Raw genomic sequence first — 26648 nt, forward strand, 5'->3', positions numbered from 1 at the left:
GCAATAGTGAATGGCTGAATAGAATAAGCGTGGGGGCGGAATGTGGTGGGGGGGGGGGGTGACACTGTGGCACTGAATAACTAAATAGAACTGAGCATAGTGGTGTGAAAAGCCTGATAAGAGAGGAGGAGGAAGAATTGTTACAGAAGCCGGTGATGTGGAAAGAAGCAAAGAAAAGCGATGGGGGGCCTGTGACTGGATGAATAAGAGAGGGGCAATAAAGGCTGTGAGGGGCCTCTTATAAGGGGTTCATTTAATACATACAACACATACATGGGAACTGAAGCTGTGATATACTTTCACATGATTATCAGCCTTAGGACCATGGTAGACAGGCTATCCGAGTGCTGGTGGCATGGCAGGATCACCAAAAGGGCACTTACCTGCTCTTACAGCACCGTTCCTACTGCAGGTGAAATCCACCTTCAGGACATATACTGTATGTCTGTGAAGGTTCTCATTTGTTTAGGTCATGATATTACTGGTAGTAGTAGGGATTGTTGGCTATTAGGGGACCCCTTATTTTAAAGGGGGCTTCCAGATTCCAATAATTCCTCTGCTGCAGAACCCGACAACCACCAGGCCAGGGTCGTTGGGAAGAGGCCCTTGTGTTCATCAGCATGGGGACACAGTGCTTTACCAGGGGCCTCCCTAGCAAAAGGAATCCTCTTCATCTTGAGGGCATGTGGCCTGGTGTGGTTCAGGAGGGTGGTGCACACTTACTGCCCCTCATTTCATTGCCAGCCAGGCTGCATGCTTAGGTAAGGGTCTGGTATGGATTTTAAGGGAGGGGGGCAGTATTTTTTTTTGTGTTGGGTACTCTCTTAAAATCCATAGCAGACCTTGCTTTAGGTTAAGGATCTGGTATGGATTTTAAGGGAGGGGGGGCAGTATTTTTTTTTGCATTGGGTACTTTCTTAAAATCTGTAGCAGACCTTGCTTTAGGGTAAGGGTCTGGTATATATTTTAGGGGGGGAAACCCTGCACTTTTTTTTTTACCGTAGACCATAACCACCAATGACCGTGCGGCTGCCAGTGTCCCAGCAACCATTGTCATCATTGGTTGCTAGGATGCAGTCGGCTGGCCAATACAGCACCTTTGGTTGCTGGAGTGCAGATGGCCCAGAGGGAAGCTGTCAGTTAATTGTGGTAGTAATGCTGCAGTAGCAGCCATAGGTTCGTGTGGGTAAACGGGCTAAATCTGTCTGTTTAGTTTGCCATTTTGCTTGCCGGTTCACAAATCCTGAACATGCAGAGTGCAGTGTGAACTCTTTATTGTCTATTACTCTATACCAGGGGTATCCAAACTTTATAAACAAAGGACCAGTTTATTGTCCTTCAGGCTTAAGGGGGGCTGGACTGTGGCCATTGGGAGTAGAAAAGTTCCCGACGTCTAAGGGAAAAAACAATGCCCCATCTTTGGTGTCAGTGGGAGGAATAGCACCCAATTATTGGTGTCAGTGGGAGGAATAGTGCCCCTATCATTGGTATCAGTGGGAGGAATAGCGCCCCATTATTGGTGTCAGTGGGAGGAATTGTGCTCCATCATTGATGATATTGGGCACCTTTATTGGTGTCATCGGGAGGAATTGTGCCCCATCTTTGGTGTCAGTGGGAGGGATTGTGCTCCATCATTGGTGTCAAAGGGCCCCCATTATTGATGTCATTGTGAGGATATGTGCCCCATCTTTGGTTTTAGTGGGGGGAGTTATGTCCAATTAATATCAGTGGATAAAAGTAGTGCCCCAAGGCCCAGATAAAAGCAAGCGAAGGGCCACATCTGGCCCCGGTCTGCAGTTTGGAGGCAATTGCTCTATACCATAAATCGAGACACTGATAGATTTGGAAGAAACCTTCCTCTATGTAACCGCTGCAGGTCCAACCACTCTTTGTCCTTCATTCCCAGAGAATTCTTCTGCTTCTGTTTTCTTTGTAATTGGCCCAAAGCACAATATGTCTCTCTCCATCCCAAAGTGAATAGGTCAAAAAAATAAATAAAAATAAACCTGATAAGCTTTTTACTTCCTCTGTATATTTGGAAATTCCTTGGAAGGCTTTCGGAAAAATGCAAAAAGTAACAAGCAGAGCCTATTCTCACAGGAACCAATCCAAAACCAATCCAAACCAAAAGTTTCAGTAAAAAAAAAGGCAGTTGGAATTAAAAGAGTGACCATAAGCAGCGTCTAAAGTGGACCCATCATTAATGCTATAAGTTTACAGGAATACATTCCTGACATCACAGTATACAGCAACAGTATAATTTTTTCAGAAAATCTCCTTTTCTGATTAAAAAACATCTTGGATCTCCAGTCTAGTGACTTTGCCTATGCTGAGATAATGACATTAGTCTGCTGCAGGCAAGAGGAAGCATTTTCTTAGTCTCCTTTCCCGAAGTGATCTTCCCCCTGTAACTTTGTAGCCAGTCAAGAGGTGAGAGGCTGCAGCATCCTCACTTCCGTTTCTTGACCACAACGGGTTCCATCATCAGCATGCAGAGATTGGTTACAGAGGTTGAAACTATGACTGGGCCCCTGTCCCTAAATGATCACCGAGCCTTTCTTGGCCTCTCAATATGCACTTCACTGATAGCATAGTTCTTCTCAGTTTTTGCTGTGCATGGTCACTGCAAAGCTACAGATTGTGCTGCCCAAGGCCCTCCATTGACCATGGATGGCCATAGTAAGGGCACAAATGTCTCGCCCTACTTGTTAGTTTGGTCACCTAATCACACAAAACAGAGGCTCGGTGGCACTGGACAGAAGCCTCAGCTATGCCAGGTAGCCATCTGCTTGAAAGGTTTAACAAGCCGCCAAAAATTGCAGGCTCTAGAAGAGAGTGACAAAGGGAGTCAGAGATATAGAACGTGAAGACCAGACAAGAAACGAAAGGGTTACCCAGTAGCTGATCTCCAGTGTGGTCACGTTATCTGAAGATATCTTCCTTGCCTCTCCCTCAAGAGGCTTTATAATAATTAGCACTAATAACACAGGAACTTGGCTTGCTGAGAATATGTAATTCACGTAGGAAGAAGTTTCCAGACAATCCTGTGCTTCATCCTAAATCCAGTCTGGTCTACCAGAATACCACAAATAAACTCTGAGGAGGTCAATGAAGTAAGGCTAGGAGTAGAAGTTTCTCCCTTTTTCGGGTCATCTACACCAGAACTGGAAGAGGTTGTGCAACTCCACCTAATGGGGAACATCTCCAGATCAGTTGGTTTCAGGGGCGTCTTGAAACTTCTTGTTTTTGGGGCCGGAACTAGGAGCTCAGCCCGAGTTTGCCCAGAAATGTTGGTGACGACAAGGTAAGTAAGAATTTGAAGGGCTTACTTGTGATATAGAACAGGATGTGAAGGGAAACTTGCCCACTTCGACATGGTGTCACACAGAGCCTGTTTTTTCACTCATGAACGTAAGGGTGGACTCAGATGGGCACACATAGATGTAAGTGGGACTCTGATTTGCACTCCTGGATGTATGGGAGAGTTACATAATTACATAGTAGTTGAGGTTGAATAAAGACAATAGTCCATCCAGTTCAACCTGTGTAGGTGTGTGTGGCCGTAATCATCTCACATAGCCCTGAATGTTCTGATCCTTGAGATGTACGTCCAAGAGTCAAAGTAGATCTAAACAAAAGTGGTCTTCAGTATTTGTGTATCTGCAATCTGGAAACACTACATTGAAGGTCCTTTTTTTAGGCACTTCCTGTTAGGAGGTGACAACTGTTTCTTAACCACTTGCCGACCAGTCACGTTGACTGTACTGCGGCAAAGTGGTTCGTTATCGTCTGGCGACGTAGACCTACGTCACCAGACATCCCCCTCTCTCGGCGGCGCGCGCGCCGCGGCCGGAGGCTCGCTCCCGCTGTATTTAGTCACAACGGGAGTCGGGTCAGGGGAGGAGCGGCGGTGATCACCGCCGCTCTTCCCCGATCGTCGGGGAATCGAGTGTGGAGATCCGCCCGCTTGTGTAAACAAAGCGGGCTGATCTCCTAAGTGACAGGCAGGGTCAGATTGCAGGGTTCAGCATAGCTGAACCTGCGATCTGTGCCTGTGTCACACAGTCCCCTCCCCCCACACACGTCAGTAAGCACCAGGCATACATTAACCCCTCCCTCTCCAATAAAAATGAACCCCCTTCCCTGCCAGTGTCATTTTTACAGTAACAGTGCATATGTATAGCACTGATTACTGTAGTAATGTCACTGGTACCCCCAAAAGTGTCAAAAATGTCAGTCAAGGGTCCGATCTGTCCGCCGCAATGTCACAGTCCCGCAAAAAAAATCGCAGATCGCCGCCATTACTCGTTAAAAAAAAAAAACACCAAAAATGACAAAAATCTTTCCCTTAGTAAACGCAATAACTTTTGTGCAAACCAATCAAAATACACTTATTGCGATTTTTTTTACCAAAAATATGTAGCAGAAAACAAATTGGCCAAAAATGATAAAAAAAAATTAGATTTTTACATTTTTTGGGGGGGGAGGGGGGGAATTTCATATAAAAAAATGTGAAAAATATTGTTATTTTTTCAAAATGCTTGCTATTTTTTTGTTTATAGCGCAAAAAGTAAAAATCGCACAGGTGATCAAATACCACCAAAAGAAAGCTCTGTTTGTGGGAAAAAAAGGACGTAAATTTTGTTTGGGTACGGCATTGCATGACCGTGCAATTGTCAGGTAAAATCGCACAGTGCCAAATCGCAAAAAGTGGCCCAGACGTAAGACAGCAAAATCCTCCGGTGGTAAAGTGGTTAATAGTACTCTTGTGTTGTCACCATGTCACATGCGGCTGTGCTAACTCAGCAGCACTGAGGTACAAAAAAAGAGGAATACCGTATTTTATGGAAAAAGCGTGGTAGTTTTTATGATACACATTGCTTTAGCAATGTGTGCTGAGCAACTTAACCCATGTGGTTACGATGCAAAAGGGTGGCCAACAAACTTAATAATTGTCTATTTCTTGAAAACGTCAGGAGGCGAAACGTGCTGAGAAGGCTTTTTGGATGTGATGTCACCATGCTCAAAACCATGAAGTATGACTGTTTATGGGTGATAGCGCTGTCTAAATATTTATTAGCTCTGAGTGGTGATTACATCATATAGATACCAGCTGCACTACTATATATTTTGCTGAGGGAATCGTGGCGCAGATCAAAATATTTCTTTGATACTGGTATCACATATGCATTACAGCAAAAAAAATAGTGGGTAAATAACCCAAAGAAAGTTGGAATATTGTGACCCCAGATGATAATGCAATGAATACAAAAATAACAACTTTACAAAAATAATTACATTTCTCCACCTATCACCACTATAACCACGTTGTTATAATAAAATCAGCACCACTAGGGCCTATTGATAGGCCCAATGTGGATGGTTATTCGACTAACTGTAAGTCTTTTCTGAGATCCCTGATAAATATTCCCCAGCTGATTACTGCTACTGTCATGGACTCCCGAGTCTGCTTTTTATCAAACTGCTCCTACCAATGCCTGCACACACTTTGGGAATATTTCCCCAGCAGTCTGGATCTGGTCCTATCTGTAAGTCTGGCAAGTTAATGAACACTTTGATCTCCTGTAGAGGATGTTATCATTTCTATTGATCCCACTGTGCAATATTCACCTAAGAGTTCCTTAAGAGGCTACTGCTGGATGAACTGTTAACCTCTGAGGTGGAATGGTGAATGCATCATTTTAGTCCCTCACTGATTCCCCTGCTCAAAGGGTGAGTTTGTTCTTTTTTTACGTTTATCACATATGCATACTTGCATTGTGCAAGCTGGCCCAATGTAGGTATGCAAAAAAAAAAAAAAAAAAATCATCCCTGGAGTACAGCTTTAAGATAGTATCCGGATTTTAGTCCCTTGACCCCATTGCTTTGAGTTCTGAATTGTCTCTAGACTTAAATTTTAGAGATTACAGGATTTAACCTGATGATTTTTTTTTTTCAGTTCAGCTCTCCCTGCCATCCTCGATGCGCCTCCTCGGCCTTTCGAACAATTTTACAGCTGTACAACTCCATTTGCACTGGGGGAGCGAAGAGCACCCAGGAGGCTCTGAGCACCACATCAATGATCAAGATTACCCTGCGGAGGTGAGATCTTACATGCCAACACCCTTTAGTAAAATTTAGAGGTCATCCTTCCAAAAATAATATTTCTGTTATGGGCTTTGGTAGGCTAAGTAATCTACATGTGTAGGTAAGTAGTCAAAGCTACCTATAGCGCTTGCTCTAAATTAATACATATATGATTATAAATACAGGGTGTTAATTAAATATGCCAAAAAAAACAATATATAAGTTCAAAAGTGTCCAATAAATCTAATCAAAATTCCTCAGTGAAGAAAAAATTTTCAGTGAAAGTTCCAATAATTGTGCAGAAAAAAATCTTATGCAAAAAAAATTATATATATAAATATGTTGTGACTCTTCTGTGCAAAACTTCTTTAGACAAAGTGCAAGTGCTCAGCGCAAAAAAAATATCCAAGTGACAAAGGTAGGATTCGGTCACTCACCAGATGTTGTGGGTCATGTGTGCCTTATAGCACCAAGACCTATCAAGCTTGTATAGCCCTCTAGGCTAAAAACGATCACTCTGGCTTGCTTCTAGGCCGGTGAAGTAATGAGGTCCCCCTCCGTCTCCTTTCCCCTCGCCAGGCAGAGATGTATATAAAAAAGTAAGCTCCAAAATCTTTATTCCCAAACGGGTTAAAAATATACATGCAAACCGAAAAGAAGTTGGTAGTAAAGGACAAAAGACAGATATAATCCTTCTTGAAGAGTGCAGCCCTGTGTGGCCGCCTGTGAGCGTGTGTATACGGCGCAAGCCGATCGGCGTGGCCGCTAGCGGGAGAACTTCCGGCTTGCGTTCCACCCTTAGCACACTTCACTCCGCTGTGCGTTCCAATCTGACGCGTTTCGTCACTTCCGGTGACGTCTTCGGAGATCTAAGTAATCTACATGCTCTTAGGGTCTCTAGCAGTGAGATCTGCCATACTTCCTGGTCCTCTTCCGGCCCATCTGGGAGCTTCAGCTGTTCCTGCCAACCTTTTGGCGCTTTTCCACTGCATGGAACCGAACGGTTCGGCTCGCTTTTGTGCTTTTCCACTGCATGGTACCGCATGGTACAGTGTTGGAACGGTTCGGTACGGTACGGCGGCGCTTTTCCACTACATGGAACCGAACGGTACGGCTCGCTTAAACAGTAACACCCTCGGTTGTGGTTCCAAGAAAGCCGTACCGGTACCATATCCCACAATCCTTTGCATGCAGCCTTGACTGTTTGTCACTACTAGCCACTGATTGGTCAGAGAATCGTTGTTATCCCACCCACTTACTATTAGTGGAAAAGCAAACCGTTCCAAACCGTTCCAACACCGTACCATGCGGTACCATGCAGTGGAAAACCAAACCGAGCCAAGCAGGGCCGAGTGGAGCCGAGCCGGTACTTGCAGTGGAAAAGTGGCAAAATTGTTCTGGCTCCTCCTGTTATATTCTCCGTAATAATAAATAAATAAAAATTCAGCAGGGATGGTGGAGAAATATCATTCTGGGTGGACCATTTATACCATGTCTCTGGTCCTAACAAGCTTTGACTAACCATCTGGCCACTTTTGCTCAAACCAATTAAAGTGAGTATTTAGCAACTTTGATGGTACCACAATGTTCTCCATAGGATCCCTAGTTTCCCGATACTATAATAACATCCTGAACAACAGAAAATGGAACATATTTAACTTTTAGTTTGTGTATTTATCAATAAAAAGTCAGAAAAGCACCACCAACACAGTTCTTGGACCTATTTGACAGTTCTTCTCAAAGTCTATAACTGAAGGTCTTATTGTCAGTACCCTGTATTAGAAGCACAGCCCACAACTGAATTTACTGTCCTCTGTGTAGCATCAGCCCAACCTAAAATTGTCAGATTTACTGTAAATACAAGATATAATTGTCCATGACCCTGGTGTGGTCTTCTGGTCTAGAAAGGCCAGTTATAGGTTGGGGTGGGTTGCCATTTGTTTGTACCTAGAAACATCTACCAGTCCCTCCTCAACACAAAGGTCCACATCTACTAGGTCCCCTCTAACTCTAATGGCACTTTTCCACTGCAAGTACCGGCTCGGCTCTACTCGGCCCTGCTTGGCCCGGTTTACTTTTCCACTGCTGGTACCGCATGGTACGGTGTTGGAACGGTTCGGTACGGTACGGTATGGTTTGCATTTCCACTAAAGTAGTACTAAAGTTAAGTGGGTGGGATAACAACGATTCTCTGACCAATCAGTGGCTAGTAGTGACTGCATGCAAAGGATTGTGGGATATGGTACCGGGTATGGTACCTCTTGGAACCACAATCGAGGTGGTACTGTTTTTGAGAGCCGTACCATTCGGTTCCATGTAGTGTAAAAGCGCCGCCGTACCGTACCGTACCAAACCGTTCCGACACCGTACCATGCGGTACCAGCAGTGGAAAAGCACAAAAGCGAGCCGAACCGTTCGGTTCCATGCAGTGGAAAAGCGCCATAAGGTTCATGTTTTACAAAACACCTCCCTATCTCAGGAGTAGATGAGGAGAACTTATTTAATGGATTGATGGGAAGACTCTCGGGGAGTGCTGTGCATGCAGTCTTTATATGTGGAATTTGCTAAGAGTTGAACTGTGTGGAGTAGCACCAACAGTTCACTATTGTATTTGCTCAAAGTTATGTCCAGTTTTCTGACCTCTCAGGTTCTGGTTCCGAGAGACTTTGACTACCCATCCAAAACTATATTATTTTTGGGAGTCATGCTGATATAAAAAGAAGGACAAGTCATTAGAGATCATCAAACATTTTTTCCTACTTTAGTTCTACGCCAGATTACAACAAAAAGCTTGTGTTCAGGGAGTACACATTGAATGCATTATACGGCCAACAGTTTGCTGATACTTGGCCATCTTACCTACTACTTAGCCAAATGTTTGTTGACCCCCCTCCAAACGATTGAGTTCAGGTAAAGAGGACTGTTCTTATGACAGAATACAAAGACAATGTAGACAATTGGGCTCTACCAACCTTGTTTTAACAATTTGGTGAAGGCCCTTTTCTGTTCCTGCATGACCAGGGCTTTTTTTCAGCGGGAACGCGGGGGAACGCAGTTCCGGCACCTCCAGCACTGACTGTATGTAATCCAACATCAGTACCCGACCTCACAAATGGTGGCCAGCTCCATCTTAAAGACATTTGATGTGGTGGAACTCAAGCAGCCTCCACAGAACCCTTATCTCAATCCCACTAAAAACCTGGATGAGTAAAGTCTTGGTATCCCACATTGGCTGAAAGGGCAAAAACTCCCACAGACAACCTCCAAAATCTTGTGGAAAGGCCAGAAGAGTGGAGGATGTTAAAGAAGCAAAGGAAATAGGAGACTCCCTTATAATGCCCATGGTTTTAGAATTAGACATCCAATGAAAAGGTGACCGGATGGCCAGATGTTAACAAACGTTTGATAGTGTGTTTCACATACAGCTTTGAAACGGTCCCCTTATTGGCTGTATGTGTAAGAGACAGTTCAGCTTTTATCTGTTAGCTAATTGAGATTAAACCAACTACAGGATATCACCTTATTAACCTCACATTTATCCACATTTTACTAGTTGTTTATTCATTACCTCTTTTCGTTTTAATTGGCTTTTTTAAACTGCACTAAGAGCCCATTCACACTAGCGCGACTTGTCAGGCGACTTGTCAGCCTAACAAGTCGCGGTATGTCGCGGTCCATTGAGTAGTACAGGACCCGTTCTAATAGGAGCGACACAAGTCGCTCCTACTTAGAAAAAGGGTCCTGTACTACTTTGGGGCGACTTGTATAGACTTCCATTATGTGAAGTCCCTGCAAGTCGCGCCGAAGTCGCGGTGCACGCGACTTCACAGGTCGCCCCCCGAAGTCGTGTGAACCGGCTCTAAGACCCTTAATCACTGATACTATTATATATATATATATATATATATATATATATATATTATTAGATTGCAGGTGCCCTTTAATGGGTCAGTTCACCTAGGATTTATATTCAAATGTCTGGTACATACTGGAGAGTTAAACCACCTGACAGTATCTTCTATCAATTTGGGACTCTTGGTGAGATCCCTGTGCTGAGTTCCCGGGTCTGTACACCTGCTGTGCCCATCATGAGGGGTTCCCACCATACGTGTGTTGAGTTCCCAGGTCTGTACACCCGCTGTGCCCGTTATAAGGGGTTAGCTCCATCCCTGCGCTGAGTTTCTGGGCCTGTACACCTGCTGTGCCCATTATGAGGGGTTCCCACCATCTCTGCCCTGAGGTCCTGGGTCTGTACACCTGCTGTGACCATTATGAGGGGTTCCCACCATACCTGTGCTGAGTTCCCAGGTCTGTACACCTGCTGTGCCCATTATGAGGGGTTCCCACCATACCTGTGCTGAGTTCCCAGGTCTGTACACCCGCTGTGCCCGTTACAAGGGGCTATCTCCATCCCTGTGCTGAGTTTCTGGGGCTGTACTCCTGCTGTGCCCATTATGAGGGGTTCCCATCATTCCTGTGCTGAGTTCCTGGGTCTGTACACCTGCTGTGCCCATTATGAGGGGTTCCCACCATACCTGTGCTGAGTTCCCAGGTCTGTTCACCCACTGTGCCCGTTATAAGGGGTTATCACCATCCATGTGCTGAGTTTCTGGGGCTGTACTCCTGCTGTGCCCATCATGGGGTGTTCCCACCATTCCTGTGCTGAGTTCCTGGGTCTTTACACCAGCTGTGCCCATTATGAGGGACTTCTACCATCTATGTTGGATTTTTATTTTATATTATAGAGAATGTAACAGGAGAAGCTGAAACACACAAAGATGGCTGGGGATGCCCAAAACTCCCAGCTAGACAGAAACCGAGTTGGGGATTATAGCCAGGAGATCATGTTGTTGTAGTACCCAGGACATAGGAAGTCATGAGCTGACTCGGCGTGACCCTTTAAAGGAATTGGACCCTCTTCCTATATAGTCAACAATAGTAGAAAGATTTCTCCTTTTAATATTTGGTTGCCCTTTAAGACCTTATGAAGCTATTCATATTTTAAGAACATTGCTGTGAGGCTTATAATCTTACTGCGTGTTTTGTAGTATTAGACAGGGCTCAGGCTAAGTAAATCTATTCTCTGCAGGAGTCGTTGATCCCCGTATTCCTGGCAAAGAGCTCTGCTTGGCCTGCCACCAAACTACCAAATGCAGTGTATAAAGACCTTCACATACAGTTCAGTTAATAGAACAGAACTTGAGCAAACCGCTATATACACTAATTATTACATATATGGGAACATTTTTTCCTACCAAATCTGTAAATCTCTCTACCCAGGCTGAAGAATCGCACAGCACTGCCCTGTCTGGCAGGGCAGGAGACCTGATTTATCTCCCTTGCAGTTCAGTAACACTTACAGGCCTTAAAAATGGGTGCCTTCAAGATTTCAAGAAAAACTTTTTACCATCTCATGAGCTTTGTTTGGGGAGACGATTGAGCAAGATATTCCTGGTTTTCCTCAACCCACCATTGTCTTCCTTTTTGCATCTACCAAAGGACAGATGCGGAAATGTCTGGCCTGGACTAACACAACCCATTAATTGCAGTATGTCTTTTAGCAGACACAAGGACAAAGACAATGGTGGGTCCTGAGTGGATTGAAGAAGACCAGGAAAATCTAGCTCAATCATCTCCTCAAATCAGGCTCATTAGATGGTAGAAGGTTTCCCTACGTTTCTAGCTTTTGGCTTTGCCACGGCACGTGTAAGAACTCCTCTTGCCGCCTTTTATCTTTTAGGTGGGCGGTTGGGGGGGCTTTACCTGCCTGTTTTGACCACTCCCTTGCCGCCTGTGTAAATGAAATCTAAAAAATGGGTTCCCCTGAAGGAAAGCACCCTGGACTACACAGCCCGGTAACTGCGAAGGCCAGCAATTTCCACATCTGTCCTTTGGCAATTGGCAGAAGCGAGTAGTGAATCTAAGATGGGTTGACGAAGACAAGGAATACCTAGATAATCATCTTCGCAAATCAGGCTCATTAGATGGTAGAAGGTTTCCCTGAGTCTCTAGCTTTTGACTTTGCCACAGCATGTGTAAGACCTCCTCTAGCCATCAGTAATTTTTTGGTGGGTGGTTGGGGGGACTCTACCACCTGTTTTTACCACTCGCTTGCCGTAAATAAAACCAAAAAAATGGTTTCCTCAAAGGAAAGCACCCTGGACTACACAGACCATTAAATGCCAAGGCCAACAATTTCCACATCTGTCCTTTGGCAGAAGCGAGTGGTGGGTCTAAGATGGGTTGACGAAGACAAGAAATACCTTGGTAATCATCTCCGCAAATCAGGCTCATTTGATGGTAGATGGTTTTCCAGAGTCTCTAGCTTTTGACTTTGCCACAGCATGTGTAAGAAGACCTCCTCTAGCCCTCTGTTATCTTGTAGGTGGGTGGTTGGGGGGCCTCTACCACCTGTTTTTTCCACTCCCTTGCCGTCCATGTAAATAAAACCTAAAAAATGGTTTCCTCCAAAGGAAAGCACCCTGGACTACACAGACCATTAAATGCCAAGGCCAACAATTTCCACATCTTTCCTTTGGCAGATGCAAGTGGTGGGTCTTGGATGGGTTGACGAAGACCAGGAATGCCTAGCTCAATCATCTACTCAAATCAGGCTCATTAGATGGTAGAAAATTCCAGAGTCTCTAGCTTTTGACTTTGCCACAGCATGTGTAAGACCTCCTCTAGCCATCTGTTATCTTTTAGGTGGGTGGTTGGGGGGCCTCTACCACCTGTTTTTACCACTCCCTTTCCGTCTGTGTAAATAAGACCATTAAATGCCAAGGCCAACAATTTCCACATCTTTCCTTTGGCAGATGCAAGTGGTGGGTCCTGGATGGGTTGACGAAGACCAGGAATGCCTAGCTCAATCATCTACTCAAATCAGGCTCATTAGATGGTAGAAAGTTCCCGAGTCCCTAGCATTTGGCTTTTCCACGAGATGTGTAAGATTTCCTGTGGCTGCCTGTTATCTTTTAGGTGGATAGATGGGGGGTCTCAATCGCCTGTTTTTACCACTCCCTTGTCGTCCGTGTAAATAAAACCTAAAAAATGGTTTCCTCCAAAGGAAAGCACCCTGGACTACACAGACCATTAAATGCCAAGGCCAACAATTTCCACATGGTTCCTTTGGCAGATGCAAGTGATGGGTCCTGGATGGGTTGACGAAGACCAGGAATGCCTAGCTCAATCATCTACTCAAATCAGGCTCATTAGATGGTATAAAGTTCCAGAGTCCCTAGCATTTGGCTTTTCCACGAGATGTGTAAGATTTCCTGTGGCCGCCTGTTATCTTTTAGGTGGATAGATGGGGGGCCTTAATCGCCTGTTTTTACCACTCTCTTGCTGCCCGTGTAAATAAAACCTAAAAAATGGGTGCCTCCAAAGGAAAGCACCCTGCACTAAACAGCCTGTCCTTTGGCAGACGCAAGTAGAAGGTCTTGGATGGGTTGACGAAGACCAGGAAAATCTAGCTCAATCATCTCCTCAAATCAGGTAGAAGAGTTCCCCAAGTCTCTAGCTTTTGGCTTTACCACAGCATGTGTAAGAAGACCTCCTCTAGCCCCCTGTTATCTTTTAGGTGGGTGGTTGGGGGGCCTCTATCACCTGCTTTTACCACTCCCTTGCCGTCCATGTAAATAAAACCTAAAAAATGGTTTCCTCCAAAGGAAAGCACCCTGGACTACACAGACCATTTAAAGTCAAGGCCAACAATTTCCACATCTTTCCTTTGGCAGATGCAAGTGATGGGTCCTGGATTGGTTGACGAAGACCAGGAATGCCTAGCTCAATCATCTACTCAAATCAGGCTCATTAGATGGTAGAAAGTTCCGGAGTCCCTAGCATTTGGCTTTTCCACGAGATGTGTAAGATTTCCTGTGGCCGCCTGTTATCTTTTAGGTTGATAGATGGGGGGCCTCAATCGTCTGTTTTTACCACTCCCTTGCCGCCCGTGTAAATAAAACTTAAAAAATGGGTGCCTCCAAAGGAAAGCACCCTGCACTAAACAGCCTGTCCTTTGGCAGATGCAAGTAGAAAGTCTTGGATGGGTTGACGAAGACCGGGAATATCTAGCTCAATCATCTCCTCAAATCAGGTAGAAGAGTTCCCCAAGTCTCTAGCTTTTGGCTTTACCACGGCATGTTTAAGACCTCCTCTGGCCATCAGTTAACTTTTAGGCAGGTGGTTGGGGGGCCTAAATGGCCTGTTTTACCACTACCCTGCTGCCCATGTAAATGAGAACTAAAAAATAGGTGCTTCCAATGGAAAGCACCCTGCACTACACAGCTTATTAAATGCCAGGGCCAGCAATTTCCACATCTGTCTTTTGGCAGGGGCAAGGAGGAAGACATGGCCTTGGATGGATTGAAGAAGACCTCAATCAGAGTTCAATTGAAATCCTCCTCAAGTCAGGCTCATGAGATAAGGTTCTCCCGAGTCTCTAGCTTTTGACTTTGACATTTAGGCTGCAGAGGAAAAGCTGTTTGCACGCAGTAAAAATTAACCCATCTGGATGCACAGCGGGCTGCGGTCAGTTTTCTAGTTCAGTAACCCCACGCGGATTAGAAGCCTGCGGGAATCCTTCAGCCAGCAATGAGAAATTTGGCTTACTGACCGCGGCAAACGGCCCCATACCGCTCCGACACAGACTACAAAGAGTCTGAAAGGGGGCAGACTGCTGATTCTGCTGTCTCGCCCATTACAATGTATGTGTTCACACTGGCTACAATAACATGGGATTATACTTTGATGACAATGTCCTATCATGATGGTTCTACAGCTTAATAACCCTTTATACCATTAATGTATATGTAAACTCAACCACTAAAATCCCATATCGGCTCTAATATGGTAATGTCATTTCAAAATCTGAAACTTCCTGTAAAATAATCCCTTGTGATCCTGCATCAAATGTCCTCATTCAGGTTCTTCCTGGTATAGGGTGACAACTCTCTTTCCCTGTATCCCAATTGTTCTTCTGGGTTGTCACCCTGACACATGGGCTTCTGCTGGAGACTGCAATTGGCTGTTTCAACATATGGCCCCCCCAGTGACGCACATGTAATGTATTGACATCCTTCCATAGGCCCAATCTCATCACCTGCTGACTTGCCACTATCCACAGGCAGAATAACTCTTCAATAAGACACAAGAGTGGAACCCAGTGTAATTTTGCTTCAGATACTCGAAGTACAGACATAGGAGTGTGCAGGGGGTGTGCCAGGTGTGGGCACACCCTAATCAATACATGTGGTGCCGATTGCCGATTCCCCCTACTGCCCGGGCTTCCTGTTGGCTTCCTTTCTCTCCTCCACCCACTAATCCTAACCCCCCCCCCCCCCCCGGCTGCTGCAGGGAATGTTTCAGGATGGAGAGTGGGAGAAAGGGCTAGTAAATATGTAATTTACCGGCCCCCTCCTTTTCTAAAGGAACCCAGTGAATACACTCACTCACTGTGTTCAATCGTAACTGAAGAATAGTAAACTGTGTTTGCTATGCTTTAGTTTGTGAATGAACAGGAAGCCGCTCAGCACAGAGCACTTCCCATTCATTCGCTGCCCCGTACAGGTGAGGCTGCAGGGAAAGGCATGTGTTTTTAAGCTGTGGGGTGCACACCCTAATGCAATAGGCTGCACACACCTATGAGTACAGAGGATGTTTTTTCCAGTCTTTTGAAGTGTAAGATGACAAAAACTTTGCCCTGTCTCTGCAAGAAAGCGAACACTGACTGAGGAAACATGGAAGAAACCGGGAAGGTGTAGCTGGGACTGAACGAACTAGCACTAATCACAGGGATAGGGGGGCACCAAATCACAAGTAAATGAGCTGTAGTGGCCTTAAACCACCACTAGATGGCATGAAGTGTTCCAGAGGGCTGCACTGACTTTGGACCTAATAAAACACAGTGGACCAACACCAGCAGATGACATGGCTCCCCAAATTATCATTGACTATGGAAACGTCACATTGGACCTCACGCAACTTGGATTCTGTGCCTCTCCACTCTTCCTCCAGACTCTGAGACCTTCATTTCCACATGAAATGCAACATTATCCACAGTCAGTGATGATTTGGGGAGCCATGTCATCTTCTGGTGTTGGTCCACTGTGTTTTATCAAGTCCAAAGTCAGTGCAACCCTCTATCAGGAAATTCTAGAGCACTTCATGCTTCCCTCAGCTGACCAGCTTTATGGAGATGCTGATTTCATTTTCCAGCACCTGCCCACACTGCCAAAAGTACCAATACCTGGTCACATGATCATGGTATCACTGTGCTTGATTGGCCAGCACCCTCGCCTGACCTAAACCCCATAGAGAATCTGTGGGGTATTGTCAAGAGGAAGATGAGAGACACCAGACCCAACAATGCAGACGAGCTGAAGGCCGCTATCAAAGCAACCTGGGCTTCCATAACACCTCAGCAGTGCCACAGACTGATCGCCTCCATGCCACGCCGCATTGATGCAGTAATTCATGAAAAAGGAGCCCCGACCAAGTATTGAGTGCATCCTATACTGTACATGGACAGACTTTTCACTAAGCCAACATTTCTGTATTAAAAATCCTTTTTTTTATTGGTCTTATGTAATATTCTGATTTTCTGAGATACTGAATTTTGGGTTTTCACTAGCTGTAAGCCATAATTATCAAAAATAAAAGAAAGAAATGCTTAAAATCTATCACTCTGTGTGTAACACATCAATATAAAATATCGGAGTTTCACTTTTTGATGATATTCTAATTTTATGAGATGCACCTGTATATATGGAGGGAGTATTTACAAATTTAAAAGCTGACGATTGTGACATTGACTTTGCTCCGCCCAACTTTTTCTAGCTTCAGTGTTGTAAATTTTGGCAGTAAAAAGACCGTAGTAATTGTTCAATGTCTGTTTTTATTCCCCCCCCAATCCAGTTACACATCGTCCATTATAATGCTGACCAATTCGCTGACATCAATGAAGCCAAAAACAAGCCAAATGGATTGGCGGTTCTCGGGATCCTAATCACGGTGGGCAACGCGTTTCATTACCAGATTCTAGAATTTCTAAAACACATTGAGCTTCTGTTTTGAATTTCCAGAAGCCGCTTTCTTTCATCTGATAGGTCTCATTTTTTTTCTTTTATCCTCACTATATAGGCTGGGTCCAAGGATAACCCAGGCTATGCCAACATCATCAACGTCCTGGAGAGAGTCAGCTATGCAGGTAAGCATTCTTTAGTATGGGTTCACTGCACACTGTGAGCATCTCACAATGTGCATTGGAAGCTGCAGCAAGTCAGAGCCCGCCTCCTTTACTGGCTGGAGGACGTCCAGCGTCATCTAAGCCAATTTTCTCCCAGCCGGACTGTCCCTGGCCATTCCCTTTCATTCATTAGATCACATGTAGGTGGTACCTATGAAAAATGCAGCTTTTCTAGGAACGCCCACTCCACCAGACTGACATCCATCCATCAAGGCATTTTGAATATTTGCATAACGCCTTCCACTGCTTGCATCAGGACTGAGGGCTCTTGAGAGGTTCGAGGGGCGGAGTGTGGGGGGTATGGACTGGCAGGAGCCCAGGCCAAGGCTGAGCTTCATGGGATCCATCCTTTGCTCAACTCTTGAGAGGAATACTGAAGCAGGGTGATGAGATGTTTTCTAGAAGATATGTGATGGGACGGGAGTCACTTTGGTTGGGGGGCCGGTGGAGCACAGCTTGCGTTGGAGAGGTTGGGAAGTCCCTCTCTCGGCCCCCTAGGCCCCTCTTATGTATAAGTCACCCTGTGTCTATTAGGGACACAGGGTGACCAAGGAAATGATGGACAGCTACTTAATGGACACTGAGAATATGGTTTGGATTACTTCAAATGGGACAGTAATATTTATCCACAATATACCTGAAGGAATATATGAGGGCTCTGGGACTCTAGGCCTAGGATCCAGGTTAAAGGCCTAGCTGCCTATTGCCAATATGGGACTGCTCCGCAGTCAGACTCATAGCAGATGCTAATATCTTTAGCTCAACCACCTGTCTTCCACACATTGATGAATATGCTGATTTACTCACCGGTTCTCTACTGTGGGTTCTGTGTTTACACTTATAATAATGTGTATTGTACGTCAGGAGCTCGAGGACGGTAGTCTGCTAGATAATTAGTTCAGGTTAATTATTTTTCTGTACACAATTTCATCTGCATATGATAATGTAATCAGGCACCCGAATTGGTGTGGTAAATCTGATCAGGAGGGGGATGTTTCCCTGTGCTGTATATATTGTGTGTGAGACTGTTCAATAAAGATGTAGTTGGTTCCAGACTCATACAAGCTATTATTGGCTAGTTTTGTATGGGTGGGGGGCAGCTCGAATATCTGATATCTATGTTCAGACTGAAGAAATCGGTATACTGACGGAAGTCCACAAACACAGTGTGGGTCGTGGTTCCGTTACATGTACAAAACCCTGCCAGCCCCTCCCAGTGGGTCTAAAATAAGATATCTAATGAAAACAGGTTTTATTTAAAGATGTCTTTAGCATGTGAAGAAGGGGGAAGGAGCACAAGGTTGGAAGAGCACAATTGTCCACAATGTTTTTGTATGCAATACCCTTCACTGGAAGTACCTGAAAGCCATTTAGAGGCGCTGCACACATTTCTGATCATTTAGAGTATGTGACAACCTTGTATTGATATTTCCTGCAGATCAGAGTGTCACCATTCCATCCTTCAATGTGGAGGAGCTCCTGCCTAGCAAACTTGATCAGTATTTCCGCTACAGAGGTTCCCTGACCACACCGCCATGCTTCCAGAGTGTCACCTGGACTGTCTTCCACAACCCTGTCCAGATCTCAAGGACTCAGGTAAGTTGGTGGTGCAACCACAGAATTTCATATGAATACAAATATTGTGGAAATGCAACTGTAGAAACCATCTAACACCCACAAAGGCAGGATAGCACCTCTAGAGGCCAGGGATGGGATAGCGTGGCTAAAATGGGGGGACTGAGAAAGGAAATTGGGTATCAATAACTTTTGACTTTTTAAAGTTTTATTGCAGAACAGTTAAGGAGGTGAGGGGTCACAGATACTGTAGCAGATCCCCTGGGGGCTGGATATGGCCCTTTGCTTGCCTTTATCTGGTCCATGGAGCACTATGCCACCAACTGACACCAATGATGGAGCACCATTCCCCCTACTGACAATATTAATGGGGCACTATGCTTCACATTGATATCAACAATGGGGTAATATTCCTCCCATGAAAACCAATGATAGGGTACTGATGCTGGGACATTTTTTACTCCTACTGACCACGGTCCAGCCTCCCCAAAGCCTGAAGGACAGTAATCTGGCCCTTTGCTTAAAACGTTTTAAGACCCCTGATTTACATTCTCTCCAGAGCCAGATCAGTGTCCAGCTTCACAGTATTCAAACCTTTAGGCAGACCTGGCAACACAGTAAGCACATTCCCAAATTTCAGTGCTTCCTCCAAGTGAGTCACCAGTCCCTTCTGAGAGAACAGCCTTATTCCTGGCTCTCTTCAGCAAGGTTCCTCCCCTGGGTCTCCTCCTTGGCACTGCTTCCTCCAGACCAGGCTTCAGGACCACTTCAGCACACGTTAGGTTCCAAACCAAGCTATTGGGCCTAACAGCAGAGTTCCATCCAGTAGCACCTCCGTAGCCCTAAGTCCAGGGGAAGAAAGCAAGCATCATGGCCTGTCTCAGATATTTATAACCTCCCCCAGTATGCTTTAGGGGCATACACCTTTTACTGGATTGGCTGAAGGAAAAATAAATATTCCTAACTTAGTTTTGTTTGTGAAATCTGATACTATGACCATTGTTACCAGTGACATCTACTGGTGACAGTGGGAATCACAAGCCAACTTTAGCTTAAGAAAAAACCAAGTGAAAAACTATACAATCAGTGTAAACTAGCAGGCTAGCTGTAGAAGCCAGCTGCTTGGGTTTCACTTTATCTTACTTTTTTCTATAGATGGATAAACTGCGCAGGACACTTCATTCTACTCCACTCAGCCGCCCTCCTGAAGTCCTAGAAAAAAATGTTCGGCACATTCAACCAGTGAACAAGAGAACAGTGTACTCCTCCTTCGTAATAGAGAAAGGTACGTTGCTTTATAAGGGCACCATAACTCCATACCCCTTTCCCTCTATGCACTTCTCATGCACTTGGTTTGTTGTTGGTCATAGTTCCCAGAATAGTGAATCTCAAATGCCGTGATTTCTACTCATGGGTAAAGCAACTGAGGTAGTTGGCTTAGCCCAAAGGCTCAAGAAGAACTTTTTGACAAAAGCCAAGACTGGCTCACCAAAATGTGAGCCCTAAACTCAACTAGCTCGCCAAAATGTGAGGTCTAAACTGGAGTGGCTCGACAAAATCTGAGGCCTAAACTCACCCAAGCTTCAGAGAAAGACTAAAGCAATGCCACTTTTACTGAAGTCTATTGTATTCCAGCCACAGCTGTGAGCCCCATTAGTATTCTCTAAACTGGAAGATATATACGGTTTATTAATTGACCAGCGAATGAAGTGCCCATAGGGAACCCCCAATGAACCACAAAGCTATGGTTGGAGACTACTGAACTGAAAGGACTATAGCCAATATGGTTGAGGTCTAGACCCAGATGTACTTATTGGGCCATTTAAAGCTTGTAGGCTTTAGTCAGTCAGTTTACTCAAATCGGCAACTGAGATAAGTACAGTATTTGTTGGTCTTTTCTACCTCAACATATGTTGGCATTAAATATAACTGGGCTCACAGCTGAAGACCATCAAATCAATGCTTAAGTAGATGGTTTAGGCTCCATTTACACTACCACGACTTGTCAGGCGACTTGTCAGCCTGACAAGTCGCTGTCCCTCGCGGTCCATTGACTGCTACAGGACCCGTTCTAATAGGAGCGACACAAGTTGCTCCGACTTAGAAAAAGGGTCCTGTACTACTTCGGGACGACCTCGGAGCGACTTGCATAGACATTCATTATATGAAGTCCGTGCAAGTCGCGCCGAAGTCGTGGTGCACGGGACTGACAGGTCGCCCCCGAAGTCGTGCCGTTTCAATGTGAATGCGGTCTTAATCTCTATAACTCTGGTGGCAGTTCAGCTGGTAGATAGTGGCCCTTAAGCTGAATTCTCACATGGGTGATATCGCTTTGCTGAAACATTGGCCACCAGTGGAAGGTACCAAATTATGTTAGCTTACCACAAAAAAAGTTCACTTTTAAGAACTGCAGTTGACATGTTCAAAATTAAAAACTGCTACCTGGAAGATGGTGGTAGAATGATGTTATACAAGACTAAGCAACATTTGGAAAAACTTGGGATAATCTATCTAAAGCAGCCCTCAGTGTTCCTATACCATCCTTGAGCCAGGTTCCCAGGTTCTGTACATCTGCTGTGCCCTTTTTTAGGGGTTCCCATCATCTCCGTTCTGAGTTCCTGGGTCTGTACATCTGTTGTGGCGATTATGAGGGGTTCCCATCATCTCCATGCTGAGTTCCCATGTCTGTACACCTGCTGTACCATTTATGTGTGTTCCCACCATTCCTGTGCTGCATTCCCAGGGCTACACTCATGCTATGCCCATTATGAGGGGTTTCCACCATCGCTGTGTTGAGGTTCTGGGTCTTTACACCTGCTGTCCTTATTATGAGGGATTCCCACCATCCCTGTGCTGAGTTCCTAGGTCTGTACACTGGCCCCCCTCATACCGGGCTGTATTTCTTGTTCTATGGAGAATGTAATAGGAGAAATTGGAACACACAAAGGTGAGGCAGGGAGACCACAATGGTGGAGCACCCAAGACATATAAAAAGCTAGGGCCTGACTAATCCTGCCAGGCTCCACCCTTACCTAAAATATCACATGAGGCGGACTTAACCTTTAAGATTTCATTCTCCAACCTACATTAGGAAAGTAACAGTCATTTGGAAGGCTCGCTATGGCCACCATAGATGCCATGCTTTTTTGAGGGTTATTGTAACATGTTTACTATTTATAGTCTGATAAGCGATTGAGTTTTTGGATTTTTCTTGTTATATGTCCACAGTTTAATTATTTTCTTTTCTTTTTTGTCTTGCAGGGCTGTCTGCAGGTAAGTTCTCTTTTTTTATCTTGACACTCATGTAGCTGAAAGTTGACAGATGAGGTGTGACTGCTCTTTTGGGTGATTTTTTTTCTTTTTTATAAAGACCAACTGGGGTCTTTAAGAGATCCTCCATCACCATAGGTAGGCACTAATAACACCACCACCACCAAAGGCCGAAATGATCTCTTACCAGCTCACATTGACCCTGTTACCGGAGGTCAGTAATGCCTCGTACACACGCAACGATTATCGGCCGACCGATCGTCCGACTTTTGTCCAAGTTGTGTTTTGTTGGTTGGAATGTGCCTAGACTGCACCCGAATTTTCTCGGCCAACAAAATTCTACTTCAGAAGTGATGTCATGTGTTGGTTTGCTTTCTTTGTGTTTTTTCTTCACTGAGCATGCCCAGTCTTGCTCATCAGATTTTTCCCTGTCGAAATCTGTACTGACTGCACGAAAATCGGCCGTTGTGTTGACGGCCAACAAAAATTTTATAGTCTGCACACCAGATTTTTTTCGGCCGAAAAGTCGGAGTTGGTTGTCGGAAGCATCATACTAACAAGCCGAAAATCGGCAGATCGGACATTGGCCGAAAATTCCCTGCCAATTTTCGACGCGTGTGTACGGGGCTTTACACTTGAGGTTTAATACCCAACCGGGGTCTTTAGGAGATCCAGGGTCCTACTATTTCTCCACACATCGATAACCCAACGATATCATCATAGGTAAACCCTTATCCACAGGAGGTTTAAAATCTTGTCAGGTTATTTGATATTTTAAAATGATTTTCAGATTCCATCTCTTCCTGTAGATTATCTCTCAGCATTCACTTCCTGTAAGCCATCTTCCCTAGGAAGTGAAGGTTTCTGGGAGATGGCTTACAGGAAGTGAATGCTGAAAGAATCTACAGGAAGAGATGGAATCTGAAAAATCATTTTAAAATATCAAATAACCTGACAAGATTTTAAACCTTCTGTTTAATAAGGGTATACCTATGATGATATCGTTGGGTTATCAATGTGTGGAGACATAGGAGGACCCTGGATCTCTTAAAGACCCCGGTTGGGTATTAAGCCACAAGTGTTTACTGACCTTCGGTAATGGGGTCAATGTGAGCTGGTAAGAGACCATTTCAGCCTTTTGGTGGTGGTGGTATTAGTGCCTACCTATGGTGACGGAGGATCTCTTAAAGACCCCAGTTAGGTATTAAGCCACAAGTGTTACTGACCTCCAGTAACAGGGTCAATGTGAACTGGTAAGAGACCATTTCAGCCTTTGGTGGTGGTGGCGGTGTTATTAGTGCCTACCTATGGTGACGGACGATCTCTTAAAGACCCTGGTTGGGTATTAAGCCACAAGTGTTTACTGATCTCTGGTAACGGGGTCAATGTGAGCTGGTAAGAGACCATTTCAGCCTTTTGGTGGTGGTGTTATTAGTGCCTACCTATGGTGACAAAGGATCTCTTAAAGACCCTGGTTGGGTATTAAGCCACAAGTGTTACTGACCTCCAGTAACGGGGTCAATGTGAATTGGTAAGAGACCATTTCAGCCTTTGGTGGTGGTGGCTGTGTTATTAGTGCCTACCTATGATGACAGAGGATCTCTTAAAGACCCCAGTTGGGTATCAAGCCACAAGTGTTACTGACCTCCAGTAACGGGGTCAATGTGAGCTGGTAAGAGACCATTTCAGCCTTTAGTGGTGGTGGCGGTGTTATTAGTGCCTACTTCTGGTTTGGTTAAATACTGCATTATGGCCACTAGATGGCACTAATAATCATAGCAAATAAGTATTTATTTCCTAAGATTATCAGCTCCATCTAGTGGCCATAATGCAGAATCACTCTATTCTATATGAATGTAAAACATTCCACTTGGAGAGAAAATAGCCTAGTAACATTTGATTTTGCCCCTATTCTCTCGAAATGAATGTACATGCAGTGTCACAGGATGAATAGCCCTGCAATTGTTTTTTATAAATACACTTCTTAGTGTCTTAGGTTTTCTTACCATCCTGATCTATGACCTGTAAGTCAGTAGCCTCTGTCTACCCGATTGTCATCCGGCATGACCTGTATCGTTTTTGGGAGTATGTTTGCTATAGGTAATACAATAGTGACTGGCTTCTTTACCTAATCCTCTCTTTCTTCCTTCAAGGCGTGATTGTGGCCATCGTGTTTGGAGTTCTCGGAGGGGTACTGCTCATCTCCATAGCTCTGTACTTTATCATCATGGTCATCAAGTAAGGAAATCTATTGCTATTCAGCTTAGGTGTTAAGTGCACAGATCTGACAGATTGTCATTAGAGGGTGTATCTACAATTTGTTGAATGGAATAAATATATCCTGTAAATATATATATATATATATATATATATTCACTCACCGGCCACTTTATTTGGTACACTGTTCAATTCCTTGGTAACACAAATTGCTAATCTAGCCAATTACATGGCAGCAACTCAATGCATTTGGCGCGGCGGGGGCAGCATATAGAGGAACCAATCACTCCATTTACCTCCTTCAACTGTATAATGCCAATGACCTCAGTCCCTGCCCTGGAGAGCTTACATTCTAACATCCCTCCCAAAATCATATGCTAACTAGGAGCCAAGTATCCCTATAAAGGTTTTGAATTGTGGGAGGATCTGCAGCAAGTGAGGGAACCCATATTGAGCATACAAACTCCATGCATATAATGGCTGTAGTGAGCACTGAGCACAAGACCTCAGTGCTGTAAGGGCTCACTCACACAGGCGGCCATGGGGGGGGGGGGGGGGAGGGTCAGTAAAAGCAGGTGGTTTAGCAGTAGTTTTACCTCCCCCTGACTGCCCACCTAAACAAGGAAATGCAGCTGGTCTGGGCTGTGCACATGCTGGGGCTGCAAGGTTTTGCTTCAGAGCCGTGGAACAAATTACTTGGGCAGTATCGCTGGTAAACGTGACCCATTCAAGAGAACGGGTCCACCCGCGGACCATGTGCAATGCACGTGGATGTGTCACAGTGGTTTGGCCTTTTCAGAGTTAAAACAGTTGGTGAGGAGGAAGCTGCCTCCACCATGGACTGGGCTGCTACACATTTGAATAACCCACATAGTCACCATATCGTCCAATTATGAAAATGCAGCACGGCCAGCATTCAATAAATGGAAAATAGTATTGAAAATCACTTTCATTACATTTTGCAATAATTACCTGAACAAATGATTAATGAAAATATTTGATCTTTAAAGACACCTCATTGAATATCTTATACTCAAGTGTCCTGCACAGAGCCTTGACCCTCAAGTCTACTGACCACCATTGGGATGAACTGGAATGCTGATTGTAAAGCCAGGTCTTCTCATTCAACATCCTCAAATGTTTTTTTTTTGGCTAAATGAGCACATATTTTCACAAGAACATTCTATAATCTTATAGAAAGCCTTCCCAGGGGAGTGGAGGCTGTTATAGTCTTAAATGGGAGGCCAACTTCATATAAGTGGCCATCGTTTTGGAGCAGGACCTCAACAAGCTCATATTGGTATGATAGGTTTCCACATGGTTTTTAGCCATATAGTATACACACTGTTTTTGTAGTATGTTTATTTGTAGTATTTATCATCTAATGCTAATATGTATTTATTTCTTTACAGGAGACCTATTGCACACATAGGAAAAGCCTAACAGTGCCGCCTTATTTGACTTTGGTGCTTCCCAGTACAGCTGCCATTGGAAACCATTATGCCTTAACCTGACAATATGGAGGCCTTAAATATGGCTTCCACTTTGCTACTGGTAAACCAAGATACTGTGACCAGTTTCAATGCTGTGAAGCTTTTTCTTGACATGCTGGACCTAAAAACCGTTGCACATAATGCTGATCCCAGATTCGTTATAGACTTTTATTTTCCGGACCTGGTAAAGGCCTTATTTATCAAAGTATCTGAATGGACATATGTTTGTCGAATCAAACGGTTTCATTCTTCCTTAGTTCGTAGGAAAATGAAGATGATCTGCTGGCTATGGTCAACAGTAAAGTTGCTTTCCTGAGATGATCTTGAAGATCTGCTGGCTATGGCCATCAGTAAAATTTCTTGAAGGCTCTACATTCTTTGATTATTTCCTCTCCAGGCATAGAACGTCTCCAGCCACCGGTCACCATGAATGGTCATACTCAACAGTTTCATTGTCACGTACTTAAATTGGAAAATGAAGAGGACCATCTGATTGCTATGGCCAATAGTAACATTTTTTTTTCTTTGGGATGATCTTAGAGGCCTTACATTCTTTGACCACTGACTGTCCAACCAATGGTGACCATGAACGGTCATTTTAAACAGTTTCATTGTCCCGTACTTAAATTGGAAAATGAAGAGGACCATCTGACTGCTATGGCCAATAGTAACATTTTTTTTTTCTTTGGGATGATCTTAGAGGCCTTACGTTCTTTGTCCACTGCCTGTACAGTCCCATGATATCTCCAACCAATGGTGAC

At 44.5% G+C, this 26648-nt stretch overlaps 1 protein-coding gene across 1 annotated transcript in view; it reads left to right on the top strand.

Moving 5' to 3' along the window:
• CA14 (carbonic anhydrase 14) overlaps window positions 1-26125 on the top strand; it is a 77394-nt gene extending 51269 nt beyond the window's left edge. Inside the window, exons 4-11 of the mRNA XM_082274856.1 lie at window positions 5960-6102; window positions 17002-17097; window positions 17227-17293; window positions 18771-18928; window positions 20063-20192; window positions 22169-22180; window positions 24286-24415; window positions 25807-26125. Coding sequence (XP_082130982.1) covers window positions 5960-6102; window positions 17002-17097; window positions 17227-17293; window positions 18771-18928; window positions 20063-20192; window positions 22169-22180; window positions 24286-24415; window positions 25807-25837 — 767 coding nt within the window. The 3' untranslated portion in view covers window positions 25838-26125. The remainder of the gene's footprint in view (window positions 1-5959; window positions 6103-17001; window positions 17098-17226; window positions 17294-18770; window positions 18929-20062; window positions 20193-22168; window positions 22181-24285; window positions 24416-25806) is intronic.
• Window positions 26126-26648: the final 523 nt, after the last annotated feature.

Source organism: Pelophylax lessonae, assembly GCF_965119305.1.
Source record: "Pelophylax lessonae genome assembly, chromosome: 13".
Taxonomy (NCBI): domain Eukaryota; kingdom Metazoa; phylum Chordata; class Amphibia; order Anura; family Ranidae; genus Pelophylax; species Pelophylax lessonae.